General features: G+C 48.4%; 1 protein-coding gene across 3 annotated transcripts in view; it reads right to left on the bottom strand.

The window, feature by feature from the left end:
* The window catches only part of SASH1 (SAM and SH3 domain containing 1), a 151130-nt gene that overhangs the window by 59023 nt on the left and 69808 nt on the right, over positions 1–22299 (bottom strand). For all 3 annotated transcript variants that reach the window (XM_077143425.1, XM_077143429.1, XM_077143426.1), the window contains exons 5-7: positions 4843–4883; positions 2790–2876; positions 850–962 (exon numbers count right to left, since the gene is read on the bottom strand). In XM_077143425.1, the coding sequence (XP_076999540.1) occupies positions 850–962; positions 2790–2876; positions 4843–4883 (241 nt within the window). The remainder of the gene's footprint in view (positions 1–849; positions 963–2789; positions 2877–4842; positions 4884–22299) is intronic.

Below are 22299 nucleotides of genomic sequence, written 5' to 3'. Positions count from 1 at the left end.
ACGCGACTTTATGGTAAAGTCACGATTCATTCAATGGTTCCTCAGCGGCTTGAAGGTTTACATCAGTTTCTAAACATGCCTAACTTAGGTGTGTCTACACTGCACTGAACTGTCGGAAGTGAAAGTTCAAGAGTCAATTGGTTAACTTGTCGGTCAATCACAAACCAGGAAATCTATTAATAAATTGCTACCTTGACTACCATAAAACACTGCCCCGTGTTTTAAGGTTAATTTGGCTTCCTGTAGTACCTAATTTATTTCAGAGCAGTAAGATGACAGAATAAACTGCAATTAATATCTACTGGATAGGAAATCAAACAAAATTTTAAGGTATATCTGAAGTTTAACTTTCAGACTACTCAAAGTTTAGTTTCTAAAGACATCTTATAGAACTGATGTTTATAATGTTTACAGCATTATATATTTAACCTTCTCACAAGGCTGGTGAATTCTGCAATGGCCATCAGAGGGGCTCTTTTCTCACTGGGGTGGTCCACGGGGCAGAAACCGTGGTCCAGCAGAGCAATAGGGCAACAGAGCAAAACTATCTGCCATTCAGCCATTTGGGTATTCACTGAACATGGAGATTTCACCTCACAAGGCGGAATGCTTCCAAGAATTACATAGAACAAGGTGGTATTTTATTTCATAATTCGTGTTCCTGAGGACATCAAAATATCAAAATACTGCTTTAAGTGACATTTTCCTAACCTGTAATGCCCCAAAGCGCTACAGAGGCCAAGCCGATGTCTGCGCCCCCACCAACCCGACCTCTGCACCCCCACCTCCTGACCTCTGCGCCCCCACCAACCCGACCTCTGCGCCACCTCCCGACCTCTGCACCCTCACCCTCGCCAGTGCCTCTTCCACAGTTATCATCTTCTCCTTCACCATCACCATCAGCTGGACCCGCTCCTCGTCACTCATCGTTATCTCACTTGCGACGTAACCAACATCTTCACCTAGAGAAGGAGGACAAAGCAGGCATCAGAGCTGGCAGGACACAGCGAAGGGGCAAGTGTGCCCTGAAAATGACCCGGGCTTTCATGATGGAAGGACCAGCAGAGGAGTTCTGGGAGGAACACAGCTGTCAGGTCTAGGTCACGGGATGGAGACGTCATCAAAGCCACCAACCGAGCCAGACAACCCTTCCTTGGCTCAGGGCTCTGTGCCCTTGCCCTGGAAAGGTGAGGGAGAAGCCCACTTGCTGCAGAGGCGTGGCAGGGACTCTGCACTTCAGAGCTCACGGAAAGGGTGGATCTGCAGGCGTCACTGTCAAGTCCCCAGGCAGGCAGGACAGCTGCTTCCAACACGAAGCTGAATGCGGCCCACCCCCACCAGTCCTGTGGACGGTCATGCTGGGCTCAGCATGTGGGTGCCGGGCAGGGGCTGTGCTGAGCCCCTCTGCCTCCTCCTGCCTGGCCTTCACATGGGCCAGGCCCACGGTGGGCGGGCATCAGACAGGGCCACTCAGCACTCCTGCCTGGGCCTGATCCCATGCGCTCCCCACTCGTTTCCATCTTGAGGCATCGGTTCCTTTCACCCTCCGGCACATGCACAGGAACAGCGACGGTGTGCTCAGCAAGGAGAAAAGCGGCCGGTTTAGTTCCTGTGCCACTTGCCGCCTCCAACGGTGGTAGTGGGTCCGGAGGTGTGGCGACGGACACAATCTGACACCTGCCTGCCTTGCATCCTTTCTTCCTAAATGAGACTTTGTTTGAATCCAAGACTTCATTTTGAATCACACATGACCCTGGATGTGCACCGAAAGGAAACACCGGCAGTGTTTAAGATCAGGACAACCTAACAAAATAACCACTGCCTGCTTCTAGGCAGCCTAGGCCTGCCCCGGGCAGGGCCACTGGGTGAGCCGATAATTAGAGAAGCACTCTAAACATGACAAAGCACTAAAATTTTGTAAAAGAAAACAGTTTTGTTGGCAAGCAACTAAAATTTTTCATCTAATGATAACCTCCTGCAGCTGGACACCTGGACATGGCTTCGCTTCTGTTTGCCTCTGAATAACTAATGAAATATAAATTAAAGGACTGGACCCCCAAAGGGACAATATATGTGCTTACTATATAAACAACGGCCCAGGATACAGGGCGGCTCACCAATTCCCACAGGTTCAGACCATTAGACAGTCTCCAGGGGCAACGCCTGTTAACCGGCCCAGCCATGGAAAGGCACAGAAAACTCAGAAGATTCTTAGAGCCCCAGTGGGCAGGGAAGAGTGGCATCCATGACTGGCCAAATGCTCAGACTTCCTGGTGAGTAACAGCAACTTTCTGAGGAAATTAAGACCTGGCAGTCAGTGCCGTGTCAAGAAAGGTCTGCTGGGACCCAGCGATCCAAATTCGCTAATCAAAAGCTGTGAGCAGCGATTCACTGTGCCCACCCCCGTTCTTGGGGAAGAGGATTCTGATGTCCCTTTCCATTGCCAGCAGCTAGCCATGAGACAAACGCTGGGATCTGTCCTGTAACCACTTGCTGAAGAGTACAAAAACTACTGCCTTTTTTATTTCTTTGCTTTGTATATATGTTATACTACACAATACAATAAAAAAATTAAAAAGAAAAAAAAGAAAGGCCTGCTGACTCTGTCCAGTTTGTTTTCTTTGATTAGAACCGAAATCAGTGGTGCAGTTGTGAAGTCTCAGCAGGGCTCTCAGGAGGGTGGGGCACCTGAGGGGTGCAGGTATGAGCCACCCCAACCTGCAGGTCAGCGGCACAAGCTTCTCAGCATTTGAGAGCTAAAAGCCCCATGTCTACCAGCTGGTCAGTACCTTTTGAAGTCTGCCTCATTATTCCTCTCTGGTTCTTTCGGAAGTTCTGCCAGAAATACTTATTTTTCTTCTTCCAATCTCCTTTCCCTTAAAAGAAGAAGAAAGGGCACAAGCAATAAGTTCATTAATAACAAAGTAGCCTCTTCCTTATAATTTAAAACTTGTGAGAATACTTAGGTTTCACACACAGAAGCACAAAAGACAGTTTTCTCTTTTGGTCTGTTAAAGACAGGGAAATAAAGTTGTTTAAAAGAAATGCAAATTTCCTAGTAGCAAGTGGGGAGTTGAGATGAGAAATAAAGCGGCGTTAAAAGGCAGGCAAACAGGGGTAGATGGGAACCCAGTGTTTTATGCATGGCTTTTCTGTAAATCTGCAACTTCTCCAAAAAGAAAAAAAAAAGGCAGCCAAATGTGCATCCCTGTGGTCTGGTCTGTGTGTGCCGCCGGCTGTGTGGCCTTCACCACCAGCCCCCCCACCAGAGCCCAAGCAGGACACTGGAAAGTGAATGTGCTGAGCTGCTGCCCCACCCCAGTTCGCTTCTGCTATTCCAGATCGAATGAGGACCAGAGCCGGGGGGCATGCACCCCGTCGCGTGTCGCTTGCGTCGGGGGTGGGCTCCCAGCTCCCTGGCCCTACCAGGCCGCCCACCCTCGCCGGCCCGGGCACGACCCTGTTGCGGTGTCCCCAGTGCAGCGCCCCCAGTGTGGCTTCTCCAGCCTCCGCCCTAGTCTGGTTTGGTTCAGGTAAGAACAATTCCACTGCCACGGCCGAGGTCCTCAGCAGCTGGCAGGGCTGACCGTCAGTACCGTGTAACACCTTTTAAAAAGCAAAGAGAAAGGGGGAGAGCGAGCAGAGATGCCCTCACGCTTCCCGGGTGACCTTGACTGCCCTTCGCCTGGACCCTCCACCAGGGAAGGCCTGCAGAGATGCCCTTCTAGACTCAGGGTGCCCCCAGTCACATGAAACAGACATGTGGGGACCCTTCCAGGTTGCCTGCCTGGAAAGGGCATTGTATGTCCAAACAGGAAGCCTTGCTTTGTGTCTGGACAAAACCCAGAAGACAGGAAGGAAACCAGAGGTGCTGGCCAGAGGCACCTGCTCCTGGGGGCTGGACAGTGAAAGGTAAAAGAGAAGGGATTTCAACTCGCTCAACCTTCCTCTGCAGAGATTTGGGAATATATTTGGTGAAGGGCAGTCAAGGTCACCCGGGAAGTGTGAGGGCATCTCTGCTCTATTTCTCTGATTGTCAGCTGTACTCCCATTTGAATGCCTTCAAGCAGAGATGCAACTTAGAAATAAGTGACAACGGCTGGCATCCACTCGGCACCCGGACACCGAGACCCCCTGCTACCTAACAGCACCCCTCACCTCGTGCTCACTGGGAACATGGGATGTACCTTCCTGGTGGGGGCAACGACCTGCCAAGGCTCCCGTGTTACTATGGCAGAGCCCCTCAGGGCTTGTGCCCCTAACCCGAAACCCGCCAGGGCCTGTGCCCCTAACCCCAAAACCCGCCAGGCTTCCCTCTCAGCCTATGACAAAACAGAAGGGCTGTTACTAAATCAGGAGTGTTTTACAATCAAAGAAACAAAAACCATATCAGCTTTCCTTGGAATCCCAAAATTCCAAATCTAAGGATTTTTCCCAAGGACACAATCAGAGATGAGTGCAAGAATTTTTCCAGCTGCATCATTCACCTGTGCTGGTGAAAAAAACTTGAGCAATTTAACCCTCCAACAGAGAAGAGATGGGTCAAATAAGTCATGACAGATACAATATGATGAATATTATGCAAGGAAAATATGCTGTATGGGATACATAAGCATATTGAAAAATGCTCATGATACATTCCATTGGAAAAGAAATTAAAAGTATATAGAGTATGATCCCAATTATGTTTAAAAAAACAGAAAAAATAAAAATCTTAAAAGTATTTCTGGGTGAAAGGATTCTTTGTGTTTTTTTTTAATTTTTAATATGTTTAAGCTTTCTATAAAATATTAAAGGAAGATAATTATTATAAATAGTCAAATCAAGAGAAGTAGTACTGACCTACTGAGCCGTCTTCTGAGTTTGATTTATGAAGAGGGTTCCTAGGGAAAAAAACAGACAGATGACTAGGGACCCACTCCAGGTAAGATGACATTACACCAAGGGTGGACTTCACTCCTCGATGGCTCAAAAACCTACAGCTGAAGCTGCTGCCACTGAAGTTACCCACTCTTGGGTAGTGGGAAAAGAAGGCAAAGGATGATGCAAATATAGACCCAACAAGGCAAACATAAATACCCCTGGGGCTGGTAGGTGGAGTGAGTGGTCAGCTCTAGGAAAAAGTGTACATGAGCTGGGACCCGAGCACACAGGAGGCCACATACCCCGCCAAAGGGCAGCCAGCTCGTGGCCAAGTGGCTCAAATGGCCACTCAGAGAGAGGCCAGATATCTGCATTTTTATACACATGCTCCACATTTTTAGGTGAGGGCAAGTAACCAGAAGTTTTCACAATCAACCTGGCCTTCCTAGGCACTGCAGTCTGGCCTGCCACTGGCCATCCTGGCAGCCAGCGAGTAACTGCTGATGCAGATGAACCCAAAAATCCGCCATTGGACCATTTCTCCAGGCATATAGCAACTTAAATCAAGCGTGCAGGGGAACCAGAGAGGAAAACCTGGTTGGCTCAAAAAGGTAGGAGGCACTCTGGGAGCAAGTGGGCAAGTTTGTGTCCTCGGTCTCCCACCAAGGCACAGCAGAAAGAAGGCAGCCACAGCTGCTGAAAGCGCACAATCGGGGGTGACGCCTGAAGCCTTGCTACAAGTTTGCCCACTAAGGGGACACAGGGGCATCTGGCAATATGCTCTTCAGGAGAGGTCTGCATGCCTGAGGAGATGGACTGTGAGTTAGAGCTGAGATGTCACTGCAAAGAGTCAGAGGAAGAGGTGCAGCCCACTGAGACACAGGCTTCTGTGTCTACCTTGAACTGCAGGGTAAAGGGTCCTCTAGGTCCCAGGGGAGGGGGTGGCTGCTTCTCATGCAGCCCTTACCTTGAAAAAGCCACATGCACACTCACACAGACCTGGCACAGACGCACTCTCATGGCTGCCTCCTGGGTGTCCTTTGTCAATAGAAGGCAGGGGCCCCACAAGCACCTGTGCCTGCAGTACACACAGTCAGAACTGTTCTGACTCGCACGGAAACCTGTCCGTCTCTCCTGCATACCCGGAAGAGCAGAAGCTAAGGAGAGAGACAGGGAGAAGCAAGTGCAGAGGCACTACTGAAGTTGAGCCGTTCCCCTTCCTGTTAGGCCAAGGCAGGGAAAACTCACCTCCACATCAAGTCTCGGCAACACTGAGTTTCTAGGGTCTGCCCTCGTCCCTTCTACCGACACACAAGTGAAAATGCCTCAACGTACACGTACTTGAAAGTGCTCAACAGACAGCATTTCACATTCTAGTCCCTTCAGCAGCACGCGCTGAGCTCCACTACAAGTCAGGGACGTGCTGAGCGTGAAGCAACGGGACCCAGGGTGCAGGGACGGAGGAACAGCCGGGCAGCCTCACGGCAACGCACAGAGCACCTCCACGCGCAGGTGAGGCAGATGGGCTGGGCATGAAGGCAGGAGAATCGCACAGAAGGAACATGTGAGCTAAAGACTACGCTCCTCATGTTTTAATTTTATTGCTGCCTTCTGAACTCACAACAAAGGCAGCAGCGTGTCAGTGCACCTGCTCCAACCACCAGGACCTGCCGTGACCCCTTAGTGCAAAGGGAGCCCCTCTTTTATACTCCCTCCAAGGACTAGCAATGTCTTGACTTAATTGCTAAGGACCAAATATATCAAATATGCCTAGCTCTTGATAAAACTGATTAACCAGGTAATGCATTAAAAATATGCTGCGGAATCTATCTGAAAGAGATATTTTATAGAAAAATGGTCAAAAGAAACCTGACGTTTCTTTAGTTATTTACTGATTTAAGATGATAAACCTTAGTATCGTAAAGAACTTAGCGATCCCTGGGTCCAAATCCAGTTTTACAGGAAACTCTGGTCTCCGGAAGTCCGGGAAGCGGCTGGAGTCATCCTGGCAAGCCCTACCTGATGGCTTCTCGGTGCTTTCACCCCGACTCTCTCCTTATGCCCTGCTCTCCTTAATCTGGACAAAACATGCATCATAATTCTCTCCTTTCTGTTCCTGAAAAGTTCAGAGGTTCACTTCCATTCTTCTACCCCATTTTCCATTCTTTCTGCCAAATGAGCAGGTCTAATACCATAAAAAAACTCCAGAACTTACTCTGCAGAAAAATCAGTTCTTATCCCCACAGTTATCACAAAATGCAATTCTATTAAATGCTGACTTAAAATGTTTTTGTTACCTTTATCTCCTTTCTTCAAATTATTACACATTTTGAATAATGTGCCATCAGGTATGGACTTGTGATCTGACTTTCCGAGCACCACGTGAACTTTCCGGAAACACTGGCAGAGGGCACAGGGGCTCTTCGCTTGCTCTTCGCTCACCGCGTGGGGGAGGCACTCTTGCCTGTTTTAAAACCACCGCGCTCCCCATCTGCAGACCAGCCAGAGTGTGAGGCGTCAGTGTGTCCTGAGAGCGAGGCCCCCACTCACCCACCTGCAAAGGGGATGCCCCTGCATGGGGGTGGGTTTGGGTGCAGAAGCTGGTGGAGATGCACCATCGCCTCACTCACTGACCGCCTGCGGAGGAAATTAATGCTCAGATGTCTGCGCGGGCGAGGGGCCCTGGCTGCGTACCCTTCGCACTCCTCGCTTTCACTGCGGGAGGGTGAGGAGGCTGGAGCTCCGGCAGAGGTCCTGGGGGGCGGGACAACGATCCACGCCCTGTTCTCCTTTGGAAAATCCACTCAAGGGCTTGGTAACCAGCAGGTATTGCATTTAAAGTCTCTGAAGTCCACCTTAAGCACCTCCCCATCGGTGCCACCCCCGCCAGACCCTGAACCGCCCGCGTGCAAACACCCTTCCACAGCGCCCACAGGCTATGTCAACCCCCCCAAAAGCGAAATTCACTGTAGGAACTTCCTGAGGGGGGAGTCTGTACGTTAGGTCCGACTCCAGAGTGGTGGCAGCTGCTCCCCAGGCTGGCCGGGCCTCTGAAGCAGGCGTCCTGTTGTCCTCCGACACCCTCTCTGAGACCCTGAGGGAGGAGAGGCTTCTGACACCTGGAGCACACAGCCCTGGGCACTAGTTTTCTCCTCCCACAAGGCCGGCTTCCTGCCCAAGGCCCACGGCCCTCATGGCTCCCCACACAGCATCCTCTGCCCGAGCTGCCACCCACAGGGCACGAGTCCCAGGATGGGGCTGGGCCAGAGGCACGGGCACAGGGGAGACGCAGGAGCTCAGGGTGGTGGCACCTCCACTCTTTCACATCTTGAGAGCTCAAGAACTGAACAAGTGTTCCCCAGCCCCCAGGAGAGAAACGACTGGACAGTGGGGCTCCCTGGGCCACTGAAAGGCTAACTTCCTCGCCTCTCCAGCAGAAGCCATAATCAGGCAGCTTGTTAGGTGATTTAATGTTTCCATATCACCCACTCACACCTCTTTCCAGCCCTGCCTTGCTGTGTATTTTTCTTATATTCTTTCCAGATATGGCTACAACTTGGTCTACAAGAAGGGCAGGGAAAGAGGGAATGATGACTAACAGGTAAAAACATCTCCAAGTGACTTTGTGTCCTCTCTCCCTTGGTCCAACAGAGGTGCCCTTCACTCTCCACTAACAATACGGAAAGGATCTCAAATCCTTTTTCCAATATTCCAACATCTCCAGCTTATGGACGAAGAAAAGGGAAGATACAGGTTGCCGATGAAATGTTTATAGAAATAGATATGTACATACAAATAGGAACAAATGTAAAAAAAAATACAGGACTTCCAGGAAGATGGAGGATCAGGGCAGATGGTCACCCCTCCTCAATGGACAAGACAGGGGACACAGAGAGAGTGACCAGGACTCCGGCCCTGGGGGGGTGATGAGTGATCATGGGGGCTCTTTAGGAGCTTTGGAGAGGAGAGAGGGCATCGGAGCAGGGAGAGTGGGTGGTCTGATTGGCTGCAACCCCCACTGGGGGCAGACGGTGGCACATGGGGAGGTGGGGATCCGAGACAACTGACCACCCCTCCGCTCCAGCCTGCCCAGCTGCTGGCTGGGGAGAACTCCCTGCACAGACGCACAGCTGGCAGCATCCACAGGGAGCCATAGGTGGTCTGGCTGACCATCATGAAGAGATGTCCCATCAGGCACCGTGCTCTGGGTCAGCTGCTCTCCCCACCCCAGGCACTGGGCAGCACCCCCTCCAACCCCACCCCACCTTGCACACAGTGTCTCTGCAGCTGGTCCTGCAGGCGGGAGCCTGGGGATGGAGACACGTTGGGATCACCACCTGCTGCAGGGACGTGGTAGGTGCAGCCAGGCCTATAGAGGCAGGGAGGAGGTGCCTTGGCAGTGCCACCTGCTGGATGAACAGTGTAAGGGCAGGCAGACCTCTGGAGCACCATCAGCCGGAGGGACAAGGTAAAGGCAGGCCAGCCTCTACAGGCAGGGAGGAGGTGCTTCAGTAGCACCACCTGCTGGAGGGACACAGTAAGTGCAAGCCAGCCTCTAGAGGTGGGGAGGAGGTGCTCAGGTGTGCCACCTGTTGAACGGACAAGGTAAAGGCAGGCAGATCTAGACAGGCATGGGGGAGGTGCCTCGGGAGCACCACCTGCTGGAGGGACACAGTAAAGGCAGGTAGGCTCCTCATTTGTGTAGGTTTTACTTTTTCTATTTTTTTTTTTTTTGGTAATTTTTCCCTTACTTTTTTCTTAATATATTTTTCTATATATATTCCTTATTACTAGTATGTTTATTTTTATTTCATATTTATATATACTTTATATATTTACAGTTTTTATTTTATTTTTTGTTATTCTTTTTTATTTTCTTTTACTTATTTACTTTTTCTTTAACTTTTTCCCCTTCTTTGGGCATTTCAACATATCTTGGAGTGTCCCTTCCTGATTCTGGGGTCTATTACAGGTAAGGTGTGTTTCTTTTGTTGTTGTTGGCTCTTTCTGTTCTTTTTTTCATATATTTATATTAAAAAAATTGGAGGGTATAGGTTGCATGGGCCAGGAACTGAGCCTGAGTCTCCAGCATGATGGGCAGGCATTCTGCCACTGAAATACCTATGAATCCCAGCCTAGCTTTTAATAGACCTTAAACTAAAATTACCCCTACAAGAGATCCAGGCCTCAGTTTGGTGGGAACACTGCCAAATGCAAAAGGAAACCTCAACACAAAACCAAGTAAATACAAAACTTTAGAAGAACGAAGGAAACCAACTTACAAAATAACCATATCATGATAATCAAATACCCCAAACACAACAGAAAATCACAAAGCACATGAAGATCCAAGCAGAACTGGCTCAGCCAAGAACCAACTCCAAACTCTGGAGGGGACACAGAACATGGATAACTACTCCAGAATATTTATAAAGAAATAAAGGATATCATGAAAACACTAGAAGAGCATAAACAAGAGCTTAAAAGGTTAAATAGAAAAATGGCAGACCTCAGAGATGAAAGATACAGTAGGCCAAACTGGAAATACACTAGAGACACACAATAACAGACCTGAAGAAGCAGAAGGAAGAATAAAGTGAGCTAGAAGACAGAACAATTGAATTGGAGCTCATAAAAGAACATATGGCAAGAAAGATGGACAAAATGGAACCACGTCTTCAGGAAATGATAGACAACAAAAGGCAAACAAATATAAGAACCACTGGTGTGCCAGAAGAAGAGAAGCACAAAGAGCTGGTAAGGTTAGGTGAAGACATAATTCGGGAAAACTTCCCAACCCTTATGAAACACATAAGTATGCAAATCAAAGAGGTCCAATGAACCCCAAATAGAATAAATCCAGATAGTCCTACTACAAGACACATAGTAATCAAACTGTCAATGTTAAAGAGAAGCAGAAAGTCCTAAAAGCAGTACGAGAAAAGTGATCTACTACATACAAGGGAAAACACATCCGACTGAGTTCAGACTATTCAATAGGCACCATGGAAGCAAGAAGGCTGTGGTATGATATATTTAAGATCCTGAATGAGAAAGGTTTCCAGACAAGAATTCTTTATTTAGCCAGGTTATCCTCTAAAATTGAAGGAGAGATTTAAATCTTCAAAGACAAAGATTTAGAGAATTAGTCAACAAGAGACTGGCCCTACCAAGAAATACTAAAGGGAGTCCTGTCAGCTGAAATATAAAGACAGAAGAGGGAGGTCTGGTGGAGGGCACAGAATTGAAGAATACCAGTAATGGTAATTTAAAGGATAAGAAGTGAGAGAGGGAAAATAATATGGAGATCTGATAAATAAAAAATAAAAGATAAGATGGTAGAGTTAAGAACTGTTTTTACAGTAATAACTTTGAACATAAACAGACTAAACTCGCCAATTAAAAGATACAGGTTGGCAGAATGGATTAAAATGTAATCAATCAACATGTTCTTTATAAGAGACATATCTTAGACACAAATACACAGACTGAAAGTGAAAGGATGGAAAAAGATGTTCTATGCAAGCTTTACACAAAAGAAAAGAGGAATAGCTGTACTAATATCAGATAAAATAGATTTTTAAAATGTAACGATGTCATTGGAGACAAAGGAGGACATCTCATATTAATAAAAGGGACAATTCACCAAGAGGATATAATAACCATAAATGTTTATGCTCCCAATCAAGGGGTTCCAAAGTACATGAAGCAAACATTAGCAAAACTCAAGGGAGATAAGGCTGTTTTAACAATAATAATGGGAGACTTCAATATACCACTACAGATACAACATCCAGATAGAGGAAATAGAGAATTTAAATAATGTGATAAATGGATCAGAACAAATAGACATACATAGATCATTATATCCCCAAACACAAGGAGATACATTCTTCTCCAGTACTCATAGAACATTTTCCAGGATAGATTATATACTGGGACACAAAATGAGTCTTTATAAATTTAATAAGATTGAAATTATCTAAAGTACTTTCTCTGACTACAGTGGAATGAAGCTGGAAAATAATAATCACCAAAGAACCAGAGCTTTCACAAATATATGGAGGTTAAACAACACACTCTTAAATAATCAATGGGTCAAAGCAGAAATTGCTAGAGAAATTGGTAAATATCTGGAGATGAATGATAGTGAAAATGCAATATATCAGAACTTAGGGGATGTGGCACATGTAGTGTTGAGAGGGAAATTTATTGTCCTAAATGCCTATATTAAAAAACAAGAAAGAGCAAAAATCGAGGACTTAACTGCTCACCTGGAGAATTTCGAGAAAGAACAGCAAACAAACCACAAAGCAAATGAAAGAAGAGAAATGACAAAGATTAAAGCAGAAATAAACAAACTGGAGAACAATAAAACAGAAAAAGAATAAAAAAAAAGCACAAGTTGTTTTTGCAATAAAATCAATAAATTTGATGGACCCCAAACTAGACTAACAAAGAGAGAGGATGCAAATAAACAAAATCTGAAATGGGGGGTGGCGGTGGGGGGTGGTCATAACCACAGATCCTGAAGAAATTTTAAAAGATCATAAGAGAATTCTATGAACTATATGCCAACGAACTAGACAACTTAGATGAAATGGGCAGATTTCAAGAAAAACATAAACTACCTATACTGACAAGAAATAGATCTCAACAAACCAATCACAAGTAAAGAGATTCAATCAGTCGTGAAAAATCTTCCTACAAAGAAAAAAGCCCAGGACCAGATGGCTTCACAGGGGAATTTTATCAAACATTCAAAAAAGAACTAACACCAATCCTGCTCAAACTCTTCCCAAAAATTGAGGAAAAAGGAATGTTACCTAACTCATTTTATGAAGTTAACATTACTCTAATACCAAAATCGGATAAAGATGTTACAAAAAAAAGAGAGAGAGAAAACTACAGACCAAGCTCCATAGTGAAAATAGATTAAAAATTTTCAACAAAATACGAGCCAATCGAATCCAACAACATATTAAAAAATTATACACTACAACCAAATGGGGTTTCTACCAGGAATGCAAGGATGGTTCAACATAAGACACTCAATCAATGTAATACAGCACATTAACAAACTGAAAGGGAAAAATCACATGATCTTATCAGTTGAGGTTGAAAAAACATTTGACAAAATCCAGCATCATTTCCTGATAAAAAAAATTCAAAAGGTAGGAATCAAAGAAAACTTTCTCAGTATCCTAAATGGCATATATTAAAATCCCACAGCCAGCATTGTACCCAATGGTGAGAGACTGAAAGTCTTCCCCCTAAGATCAGAAATGAGACAAGAATGTCCATTGTCACCATTATCATTCAACATTGTAATGGAAGTCCTAGCTGTAGTAATTGGACAGGAGAAAGAAATAAAAGGTATCCAAACAGGAAAGGAAGACACAAAACTTTCATTCTTTTCAGATGACATAAGCCTATAATTAGAAAACCCTGAGAACTCTACAGCAAAGCTACTTGAGCTAATAAACAAATTCAGCAAGGTAGTGGGATACAAGATGACTGTATAAAAATCAGTAATGTTTCTGTATGCAAACAATGACCTATTTGAGGAGACAATTAAGGAAAAAATTCCATTCAAAATAGTCACCAGAAGAATCAGGTATCTAGGAATACGCCTAACCAGAGACGTAAAGGACGTGTACGCAGAAAACTAAATAACATTGCTAAAGGAAATAAAAAATGACTTAAATAGATGGAAAAACATTATAAGCTCATGAATAGGAAGGTTGAATGTCATTAAGATGTTAATTCTACTCAAATTGATCTACAGATTTGATGCAATAACAATCAAAATCCCCACAACCTACTTTGAAGACCTGGAAAAATTAGTTATCAAATTTACATGGAAAGGAAAGAGACCTTGAATAGTGAAACACAGCCTACAAAAAGAGAGTGAAGTGGGAGGATTATCACTTCCTGATTTTAAAGCTTACTATAAAGCCACAGCGGTCAAAAGAGCATGTTACTGGCACAAAGATAGAAGGATTGACCAATGGAATAGAATTAAGAGGGCAGAGACTGACCACCAAGTTACGGACATTTCACCTTCAATAAGGCCCCCAAATCCACTGAACTGGGACAGAATAGTCTTTTCAATAAATGCACATGGGAAAATTGAATTTCAATAACCAAAAGCATGAAATGGGAACTCTTTAATATCAAGAGCTTCTGTGTCTCAAAGGACCCTGTCAAAAAGGTGAAGAGGCAGTTAATTCAATGGGAGAAAACATTTGGAAATCACCTATCGATAAAGGTTTGAGATCCTATGTACGTAAGTAAACTATATAACTCAACAACAAGAGAACAACCAACCCAAAACGGGCAGAGGATATGAACAGACACTCTTCTGAAGAGCAAACACAGATGGCTAAAAAGCACATGAAGTGAAAGCAGAGGAGCTCTCTTCACTGGCTATAAGGGAGATGTAAATTTAAATGACAATGAGGTATCACCTCACACCTATAAGAATGGCTGCTATTAAGCAAACAGGAAACTAGAAATGCTGGAGAGGATGTAGAGAAACTGGAACACTCATTCACCGTTGGTGGGAATGTAAAATGGTGCAGCCGCTGTGGAAAACAGATTTCTCAGAAAACTAACTATTGAGTTGCCCTATGATCTGGCAATAACAATCCTTGGTTTATACTCAGAAGAGCTGAAAGCAGTGACACAGACATTTGCACACCGACGTTCATAACAGTACTATTCACAGTTGCCGAAAGATATAAACAATCCAAGTGCCCATCAATAGATGAGTGGATAAACAAAATGCGGTCTATACATATGACGGAATATTATGCAGCAGTAAGACAAACTAACGTCCTGAAGCACATGACAATGTGGATGAGCCTTGAGGACTGAATGCTAGTGAAATAAGTCAGTCACAAAAGGCCAGATGCTGTATGTTTTCACTGTCATGATTCTGATAAAGACCAATGGAAACTGTCTACAGCTGAGAGCACTGCTGACTGTACACCCAGGTGAGGGAACTGTAAGACACGGTTTACTCTGGACATTATCCACGACGCCCAACAGATGGAGGGAGCCACAGGGTACAGTGACCGAGAAGCAGAACAGCGGACAACGATGCATTTATATGATGGAATATGGTGCGTCTACAAAACGGAAAGACATCAAGAGGCATGCAATGAACTGAATAAACCTTGGAGACAATGCGGTGTGCAAAATAAGCCAGAAACAAAACAACAAATATGCTGAGGCCTCTCAGAAAATACCTATTCGAAAATGGGAGCCTAGAATGCAAGCCCACAGCAGCCACACTGAGTCTGCAGCTGCGAGTGTGTTTCTGGGTGCTGACACACGGAGCTGTGTGTGCACAGCTGGTGTTTCCCTGGACTCTGAGTCACTCTGTGACACCTAAGGCCCAGAAGTAGAGAGCTGCCGCCCAAAGGTGAGCACAGCTATGTAAGTAAACAGTCAGAGTAACCGAAAAAGAGATCAGCCCTCAATTGCAGACAGAAACGAAGCCAATCTGGCTGGAACTAAGGTAACTGAAAACACAGGGTAAAAGATGATACTGTGCGTGCTCAGAGTTTCAGCTGCTGCAGGAGACAAAGTCAGAGAGGCTTATTACATCTAGAACCTGCATTTTCTGTAACACACAATCTAAGTCAGCCTGTCTGGAGAGCTCATTTATACCACACAGACTCCTGGAGCCCAGAACGGGAGCGCGGCCTTGTAGTTCTGCACAGCTTAATGTAACACCAGCAACTTCCCAGGCTCTGGTGGGCTGATAAATTGGTAGGTGTTGGCGGAGTCCCTTGAGGGTCTGATGGGGGATGGGGGATATATAAAACTATTGAACTTTCTGATCTGGGAAACCCAGCCACCCTCTCAACCACTGGGGACTCCCAGGAAAATGGGTCAGGCCCTAGGTTTTGAGGTGAGCCCTTAGGACTTATTTCTGTGGGGGAGAAGCTAGGACTGTCCTGGAAAGACCCAGGAGTTCTTTCCAGGTAGCCTCTTTATTGCTCTCTCTCTAGGCCCAACTTAAGACTCAACAGGAGTGATGTTGGTCAGGGTTTAGCAAACCGTGGCAATCATCCATGACTGCAAGGGGAGCCCCTGTCCTCCCCGCTGTGCGGGACACGACATTCAGGGATGAAGGTCTCCCTGGTGGCGTGGGGCATGGCTCCCAGGGATGAGTCTGGTCCCGGCACTGTGGGATTAACAGTGCTTTCCAGACCAAGAGGTGGAAAAGAGGCATTAGAAGATGCCTAAGAAGTGAGGCATCGGTGGCCAAGAAACATTGGGTGGCGTCGAGAGGCTGTTCTGGAGGCTGCTCTTACACAAGCTGCAGTTAGGTAGTGCTGATTGCCATGTTTGCTAAACCTCAACCAACACCACTGCTGTTAAGTCGTAGGGACACCGGGGTTCGAATGTGATTCCACAAAGGTTTTATACACTACGTTTTCTTTCCTGGAACATATCATTCCCAGAGGTTCCTAGGCCAGATAAATCCTGAAACTCGGAGGGACAAGCCTGTCCAAGATTACCAACAAATTACATCCCCTTGTCCTTTACTCTGAACACCCCTTCTCATCACGACAAAGTAAAAAAACAGGCATTGCCCAAAGATCTCTATGGACTGGGAGAGGGATCAGGGCAGAAGGAAGAGGTACAGCAAAGAGAACAGGATTTAACAAACACATGTGGCTGCTGAATCACCACATCAATATTTCCCCCAGCCTCCAGTGTTTTGGGGCAGCTGGAAGGAAAAACCTGAGATGGTGGAGTGGTAGCCCATGACAAACTCTGGGATTTGTTTTGTAACTACTTGCTGAAGTGTGCTTTGAAAAGCATTGTTTTCTTTTTCTTTGCTTTGTATAGATGTTGTATTTTACAATACAAAATGTTTCAAAAGCAATATAACCCTTGGCTCATGACGGGGCTGCTGGGCTCATTCTCATCCCCTCAGCCAAGGGCAGAGGGCTTGGGTTTGCTTGTTCCAAAGTACTGGAGTGGCCGTGCCTGCGGGGGAGGAGTGGCCCTGAGGTGCCAGTCAGTGGACGGAGGAATTCAGGGTTCTCTCCCCTGAACTCTGCGTCTCTCATCATCAGGACCACATGCTTTCTTGTTCTTCTATAAGAAAGGGGGGTGGGGGAGACTCACTCTTGAAATGGATCAAGAAATAATATCGACTCAGTTTTAAAAGGGGAAAAATTGTCATCTGCTCTAAAAGCAAAAGAAAGGACAAAGGCACCCAGACTGTGGGAAGTGCCCAGTGCCCATGCCAGTGCCACACCGTCCAGCAGGGCCAGCCTGAGGTGTGTCCACCAGCTGCCTCCCATTTCCTCGGTATTGTCAGAAGGTTCAGTTCCCGGTGCAGAGGGAGGAGGGACGTGGCTCAGGGCATGGGGGGAGGAGGGATGTGGTTCAGGGCATGGGGGGAGGAGGGATGTGGCTCAGGGCATGCGGGAGGAGGGACGTGGCTCAGGGCATGGGGGGAGGAGGGACGTGGCTCAGGGCATGGGGGGAGGAGGGACGTGGCTCAGGGCATGGAGGGAGGCGGGACGTGGCTCAGGGCATGGGGGAGGAGGGACGTGGCTCAGGGCATGGGGGGAGGAGGGACGTGGCTCAGGGCATGGGGGGAGGAGGGACGTGGCTCAGGGCATGGGGGGAGGAGGGATGTGGCTCAGGGCATGGGGGGAGGAGGGACGTGGCTCAGGGCATGGGGGGAGGAGGGATGTGGCTCAGGGCATGGGGGGAGAGGGACGTGGCTCAGGGCATGGGGGGAGGAGGGATGTGGCTCAAGCCCTCCTATGGGCGCTGGGGGAGGAGTTTGAGCTTAAAGTTGTCTTTTAAATATTTAAAAATAAACAAGTCAAATTCCAAAAAAAAAGGAAGAAGAAATCCAACCCAAGAAACAGGACATACCCCAGAAGTTCGCAGTACCTTTTATCCTCCCAGGGTATCAAACAAGCTCGGTTGAACTGCTTTGCTCGTTCCTTCGTTCATTTATTTGTTTCCTTTCCTACTTCCATTCAGGAAGTATTTATTCAGCTCCCATTGAGCCAGAATCCTCAGGGCCACTAAACTTACTCAGCAAACGAGACAGATGAGCCCCTCCCTACCTGCGGGAGTCTGGAGCGGGAGGCTTGGGTGGGGAGCCCTGTGGGGTGGGGGGGTGTGCAGGAGAGGTGGCATCCGAGCAGACGCCTGGGTGGCACACCGTCTGCATTCCCAGTGAGGGACATGGGGCAAGAGCAGGCCGCCCCCGAGGGGCTTCCTGACTGCACGCGAGGGGACAGGAGGTATTCGCGAGGGCAGGAGCAAGGCTTTGGGCACCTAGAGACCAACGGGGTGCGGGGCGCACTGGCGTGGCAGAATGAACCTGCAGCTGGATGAGGAGGTGCAGCCATCCAGGTCAGAGGAGGCGGAGTGACCAGGGGAGGACATGAGAGTATGGTTTCAGCACTTCTGGCTAGAATTCCACTGAACTCAATTTTATGACCATTACAATGCTGCCTCAATCAACACGTGAGGTACATTCTAGGAGGCCCTATCTTCTTTTCTGTTGAGTTGGTTGCTTTACAGCTGAGAGTCTGCTAAGATCACATACCTGAGAAAGAATGAACCCAAGTGAAAATTAGATGCTTCCCATTTGCCCAGAATTCCATTCTGTAAACAACGCTCCCCAGACTCCTTTCACAGGGGCCAGGTGTGGCCTGAGTGGCGGGAGTGGACAGGAGAGCCTTATCCACTCCACCACACTCGTCTCGGTCAGCAGAGATTCTGCTGTGCTCATCTCACTGGACACACCTCCTGCTGCCCAAGGCACGGCAGGGGCACTGCAACCTGCTCTTGGTCAAAGTCCTGGAACGACACTCAGCAGCTCATGCAGACACAGCACGCTCAATGTGACCTGGATGTGGCGTGTGGACTCATCAAACCTCAGTGTTTCAGAATCATCTTTCAAGAGCGCCTTTGCGTGCCACTGCATGGCCCTCCTGTCTGCCAGCAGAAGGAAGGCAAGGCCAGACCTTGGCTCAAGCTTGCTTTTCTTCTTCCGTCTACTTGCGGACAGACCATTGGAGTGGGTGTCCAGGAAGAAGGGAAAGGGCATGCCAGCATGGTGCTGCACGCTGAGGCGCCAACGAGAAACATGAGCGCAAAGAAACCCCTAAGTGCAAGTGCAGCAGCTGCTGAGAAGCTTCACTGTCACCAATTAAAAAGGTAAGAACAATTGTGACAACCTCATCTCCTGGCAAAGACCTTATGTTCAATCTACTGGAAACCCGCACTTTCTATGAGATTTTAAGGCTCCTTAATCTCGAGTCTCAGGAAACAAACTTCTCCACTGGTTCATTTCCCGTTGCATTTGACACCAGGGCTTATGCTGACACCAGGGGTCTCTTTCTACATCACCGAGGCCAATGCAGTGCCCTAGGGTGTCAGGTGCAGGGACAGGTGCAGGGACACCTGAGTTGCCTGCAAGGGGGGGGGAGGCTGGGTGCACAGGAACTCTAAGCAGATTCTTCTCAACTACTGTTCTTTCTTTGTGCCTCATTTACATGATTCACTACTTACATTCACAATTTGCCTATTTAATGGCCAATCATTTCATGCAAAACAGGTAATTCCTAAATTTAGTATTTCTTGTTATCCTTTGGGTATTAAAGATATTCTTCATCAGAGAAAAATATCTCCACTATTAACTAGAAATAAAATAACAGAATTCTCTTCTCACCATCTACAGTCTACTAGAAACATTCACAAGAGACACTCAGCGCCTGTGAAGCAAGGGCATGCTCTGGCAGACCGCCTGAGCCCTGCACACACCCTCCTCGGGCCCTCCCTGCTTCATAAGGGGCCACAGCAGGTGTCTGAGGTCATACCCCAAGGGCACGGCTCTGTTGGCCACCAGGCAGGGTCAGGTCTGGCCACCCTCAGCCTCAACATCTATTTATGGGAAGTTAGGAAATCAAACCCAGGCCAGCCTCGGTGGGCTGGCCATGCCCTGCTTCACCAAAGGTGCCACTGACCGTCCTGGTCTCGCGTCCATGACCACCAGCCACCAGCACTCCTAAGATGTCACTATTTTAACACTGAAGTCTTTGAAACATTCAGCGTGAACCTACTGACTCCTCTTATTCCCTTCGTGCTTTACAAAACAGTAGTTTTTTAGAATTAAACAAAATCACAATAATGACTAAACATGACATCAACATCTCTCTATTCAATATGTAATCTGTCTGATTTGTTCCCATGTGCTCTCACGCGAGCACCCGGCCTGGTCAGTGATAACGTCTGCGTACGGTGGAGCAGCACACGGACAACAGTCTGCTGATGCCAAGTGGCTTCTGAATATGGGCATTTATACCCCTGGAAATGGTTTGGGCCCATCAATCACACACGCTAACTTTAGAAAAGAAATGGCAAGTTGCTCAGTTTTAAGGGTGGATGTTGTCTTGAAACAAGAACAAGAGACACACACAATGCAAAAAGCATACCTTAAGAGTTCTGAAAGGACATTTTCTACCTGAAATTTACAGTCATGAGATCTGGCACACTCAACTTCCCGTTACCCCTCCCTTTTTATAACTGTTTTTGCCTTAGAATCAGAAACATTTTAGGTCAGCCTATTCCTTATATAGGAGCTGTATCAAGAGGCATCTTAAAATTAACAAAGCAAGAAAACAAACGGAGCCCTCTCATTCAGAGAAACGACAAGGGAAGACGCAGTCCACCTCGGGACACGGCTCTGGCCACAGGTCTCCCACCCTGGCAGTGGTGGCACACGCAGGTCTCAGTGTCTAAACCGGTCCTTCCCGCCACATACAAGCCTACTCGCGTCTGCTCCGCGCTTGGTACAGGACAGACAGCTGACTGTTGCTCTGACCACAGCTGTGCTGGCTACTAGCCTCTGGCCACTGAGCTGGAGTCCCTTGACCCAGATTCACTGAGAGACGAAGTGTCTCCTCGCCACCAGGTGTCCACATGGTGTGGAGTGGATGACGCTGGGTGCTCGCAGGGGCGACACACGGGCCCAGCTGGGTCAGGGTGCGGCTCCTAGAGGCCCCAGGCGTGAAGTCGCTGGGACACGGGCAGTGCCGCCCCCTCGAGCGGCCTGCGTGGTGGCACCGAGGACCTGCAGGTGCCTTCCAAGTCCCCCACACTTAGCACCTGAACTGTGGGGCCCGAGACAAGAGGGGGGACATAACCTATCTGGGCGCAGGGCGGTGATGCAGCCTGCCGCGGCCATACCTGCCCGGGAGGCCCCCGGCGCCTCGGCCCAACCTGCTCTACCGTTCTTCTCTCCAGCAGATGCTGAGGCTGCTTGGGGCGGCCAAGCGCCTGGAAGCCGCCCGCATCCCCTGCTCCCCGTCCAGGAAGGCCATGCCGGGCTGCGGCTCTGGGCGCTATGGCCAACGTGGAGCCCTCTCTCCCTGTGCCCACCTGACCCGGGCACGAGGGGCAGAAAGCAACGCCTGGATTCCCGCTTCAAAACCATCACTTTTTATAAAATGATAAAAAGTTTAAGTAGCTTTGCATGAGCTTAAGCAATCTATTAGAAAAAACTGTGCACATCTTGAATGGCTATTGCTTATTCTTTAATTGGACCAAAATGATTCCTTCTGTTCTCTCTTTAAATTTTATGGGGTATGTGAGGGGGCATGGGGCAGGCCAAGGAGGGGCATGGGGAGCTGGGAAGGGGCAAGGGGTGCCAGGGAGGGGCTGGAGGACCATGGAGGGGGGCCATGGGGGATCATGGAGGGGTGTGGGGGCTGGGGCCCAGGAGGACATGAAGGGGACATGGAGGGGCCTGAACAGATGTGGGGGGCTGGGGAGGGGTGTGAGGGGCTTACAAGGGCCCGGGGGGCTGGGAGGGGAGTGGAGGCCAGGGAGGGACATGGGGGGCCGGGCAGGGACATGGGGGGCCGGGGAAGGGAGTGGGGGCCAGGGAGTGATGTGGGGGGCTGGGAGAGGAGTGGGGGGCCAGGAAGGGGAGTAGGGGGCCGGGCAAGGGTGTGGGGGGCTGGGGAGGGGAGTGGGGCCCAGGGAGTGATGTGCAGGGCCAGGAGGGGAGTGGGGGGCCAGGAAGGGGTGTGGGGCGCCAGGGAGGGGAGTGGGGGCCAGGGAGGGACGTGGGGGGCCGGGCAGGGACGTGAGGGGCTGGGCAGGGACGTGGGGGGCCAGGCAGGGACGTGGGCGCCTGGTACTTCCTCACGCTGACCGCAATCTGGGGGCAGCAGGACTCTCCCGAGGAGCCCCAAGCTCTGGGTTCCTAGGATCTGGCCCACCGCCCCTGCCTGGGTGCCCTGCCTCCTGCATCAGCCCTTTGGGGGCCAAGAACCACCAGCTTCACTTGGCCGAATTCACACCTTCCAGAATCCTCGGCCTGCGCACCATGGATGGAATTCCCTCCTTTCCAATCCCACTGCATCCTGGGCAGAG

The sequence above is a fragment of the Tamandua tetradactyla genome, chromosome 25 (genome assembly GCF_023851605.1).
Source record: "Tamandua tetradactyla isolate mTamTet1 chromosome 25, mTamTet1.pri, whole genome shotgun sequence".
NCBI lineage: Eukaryota > Metazoa > Chordata > Mammalia > Pilosa > Myrmecophagidae > Tamandua > Tamandua tetradactyla.
This window is presented reverse-complemented; position numbering and strand designations above follow the sequence as displayed.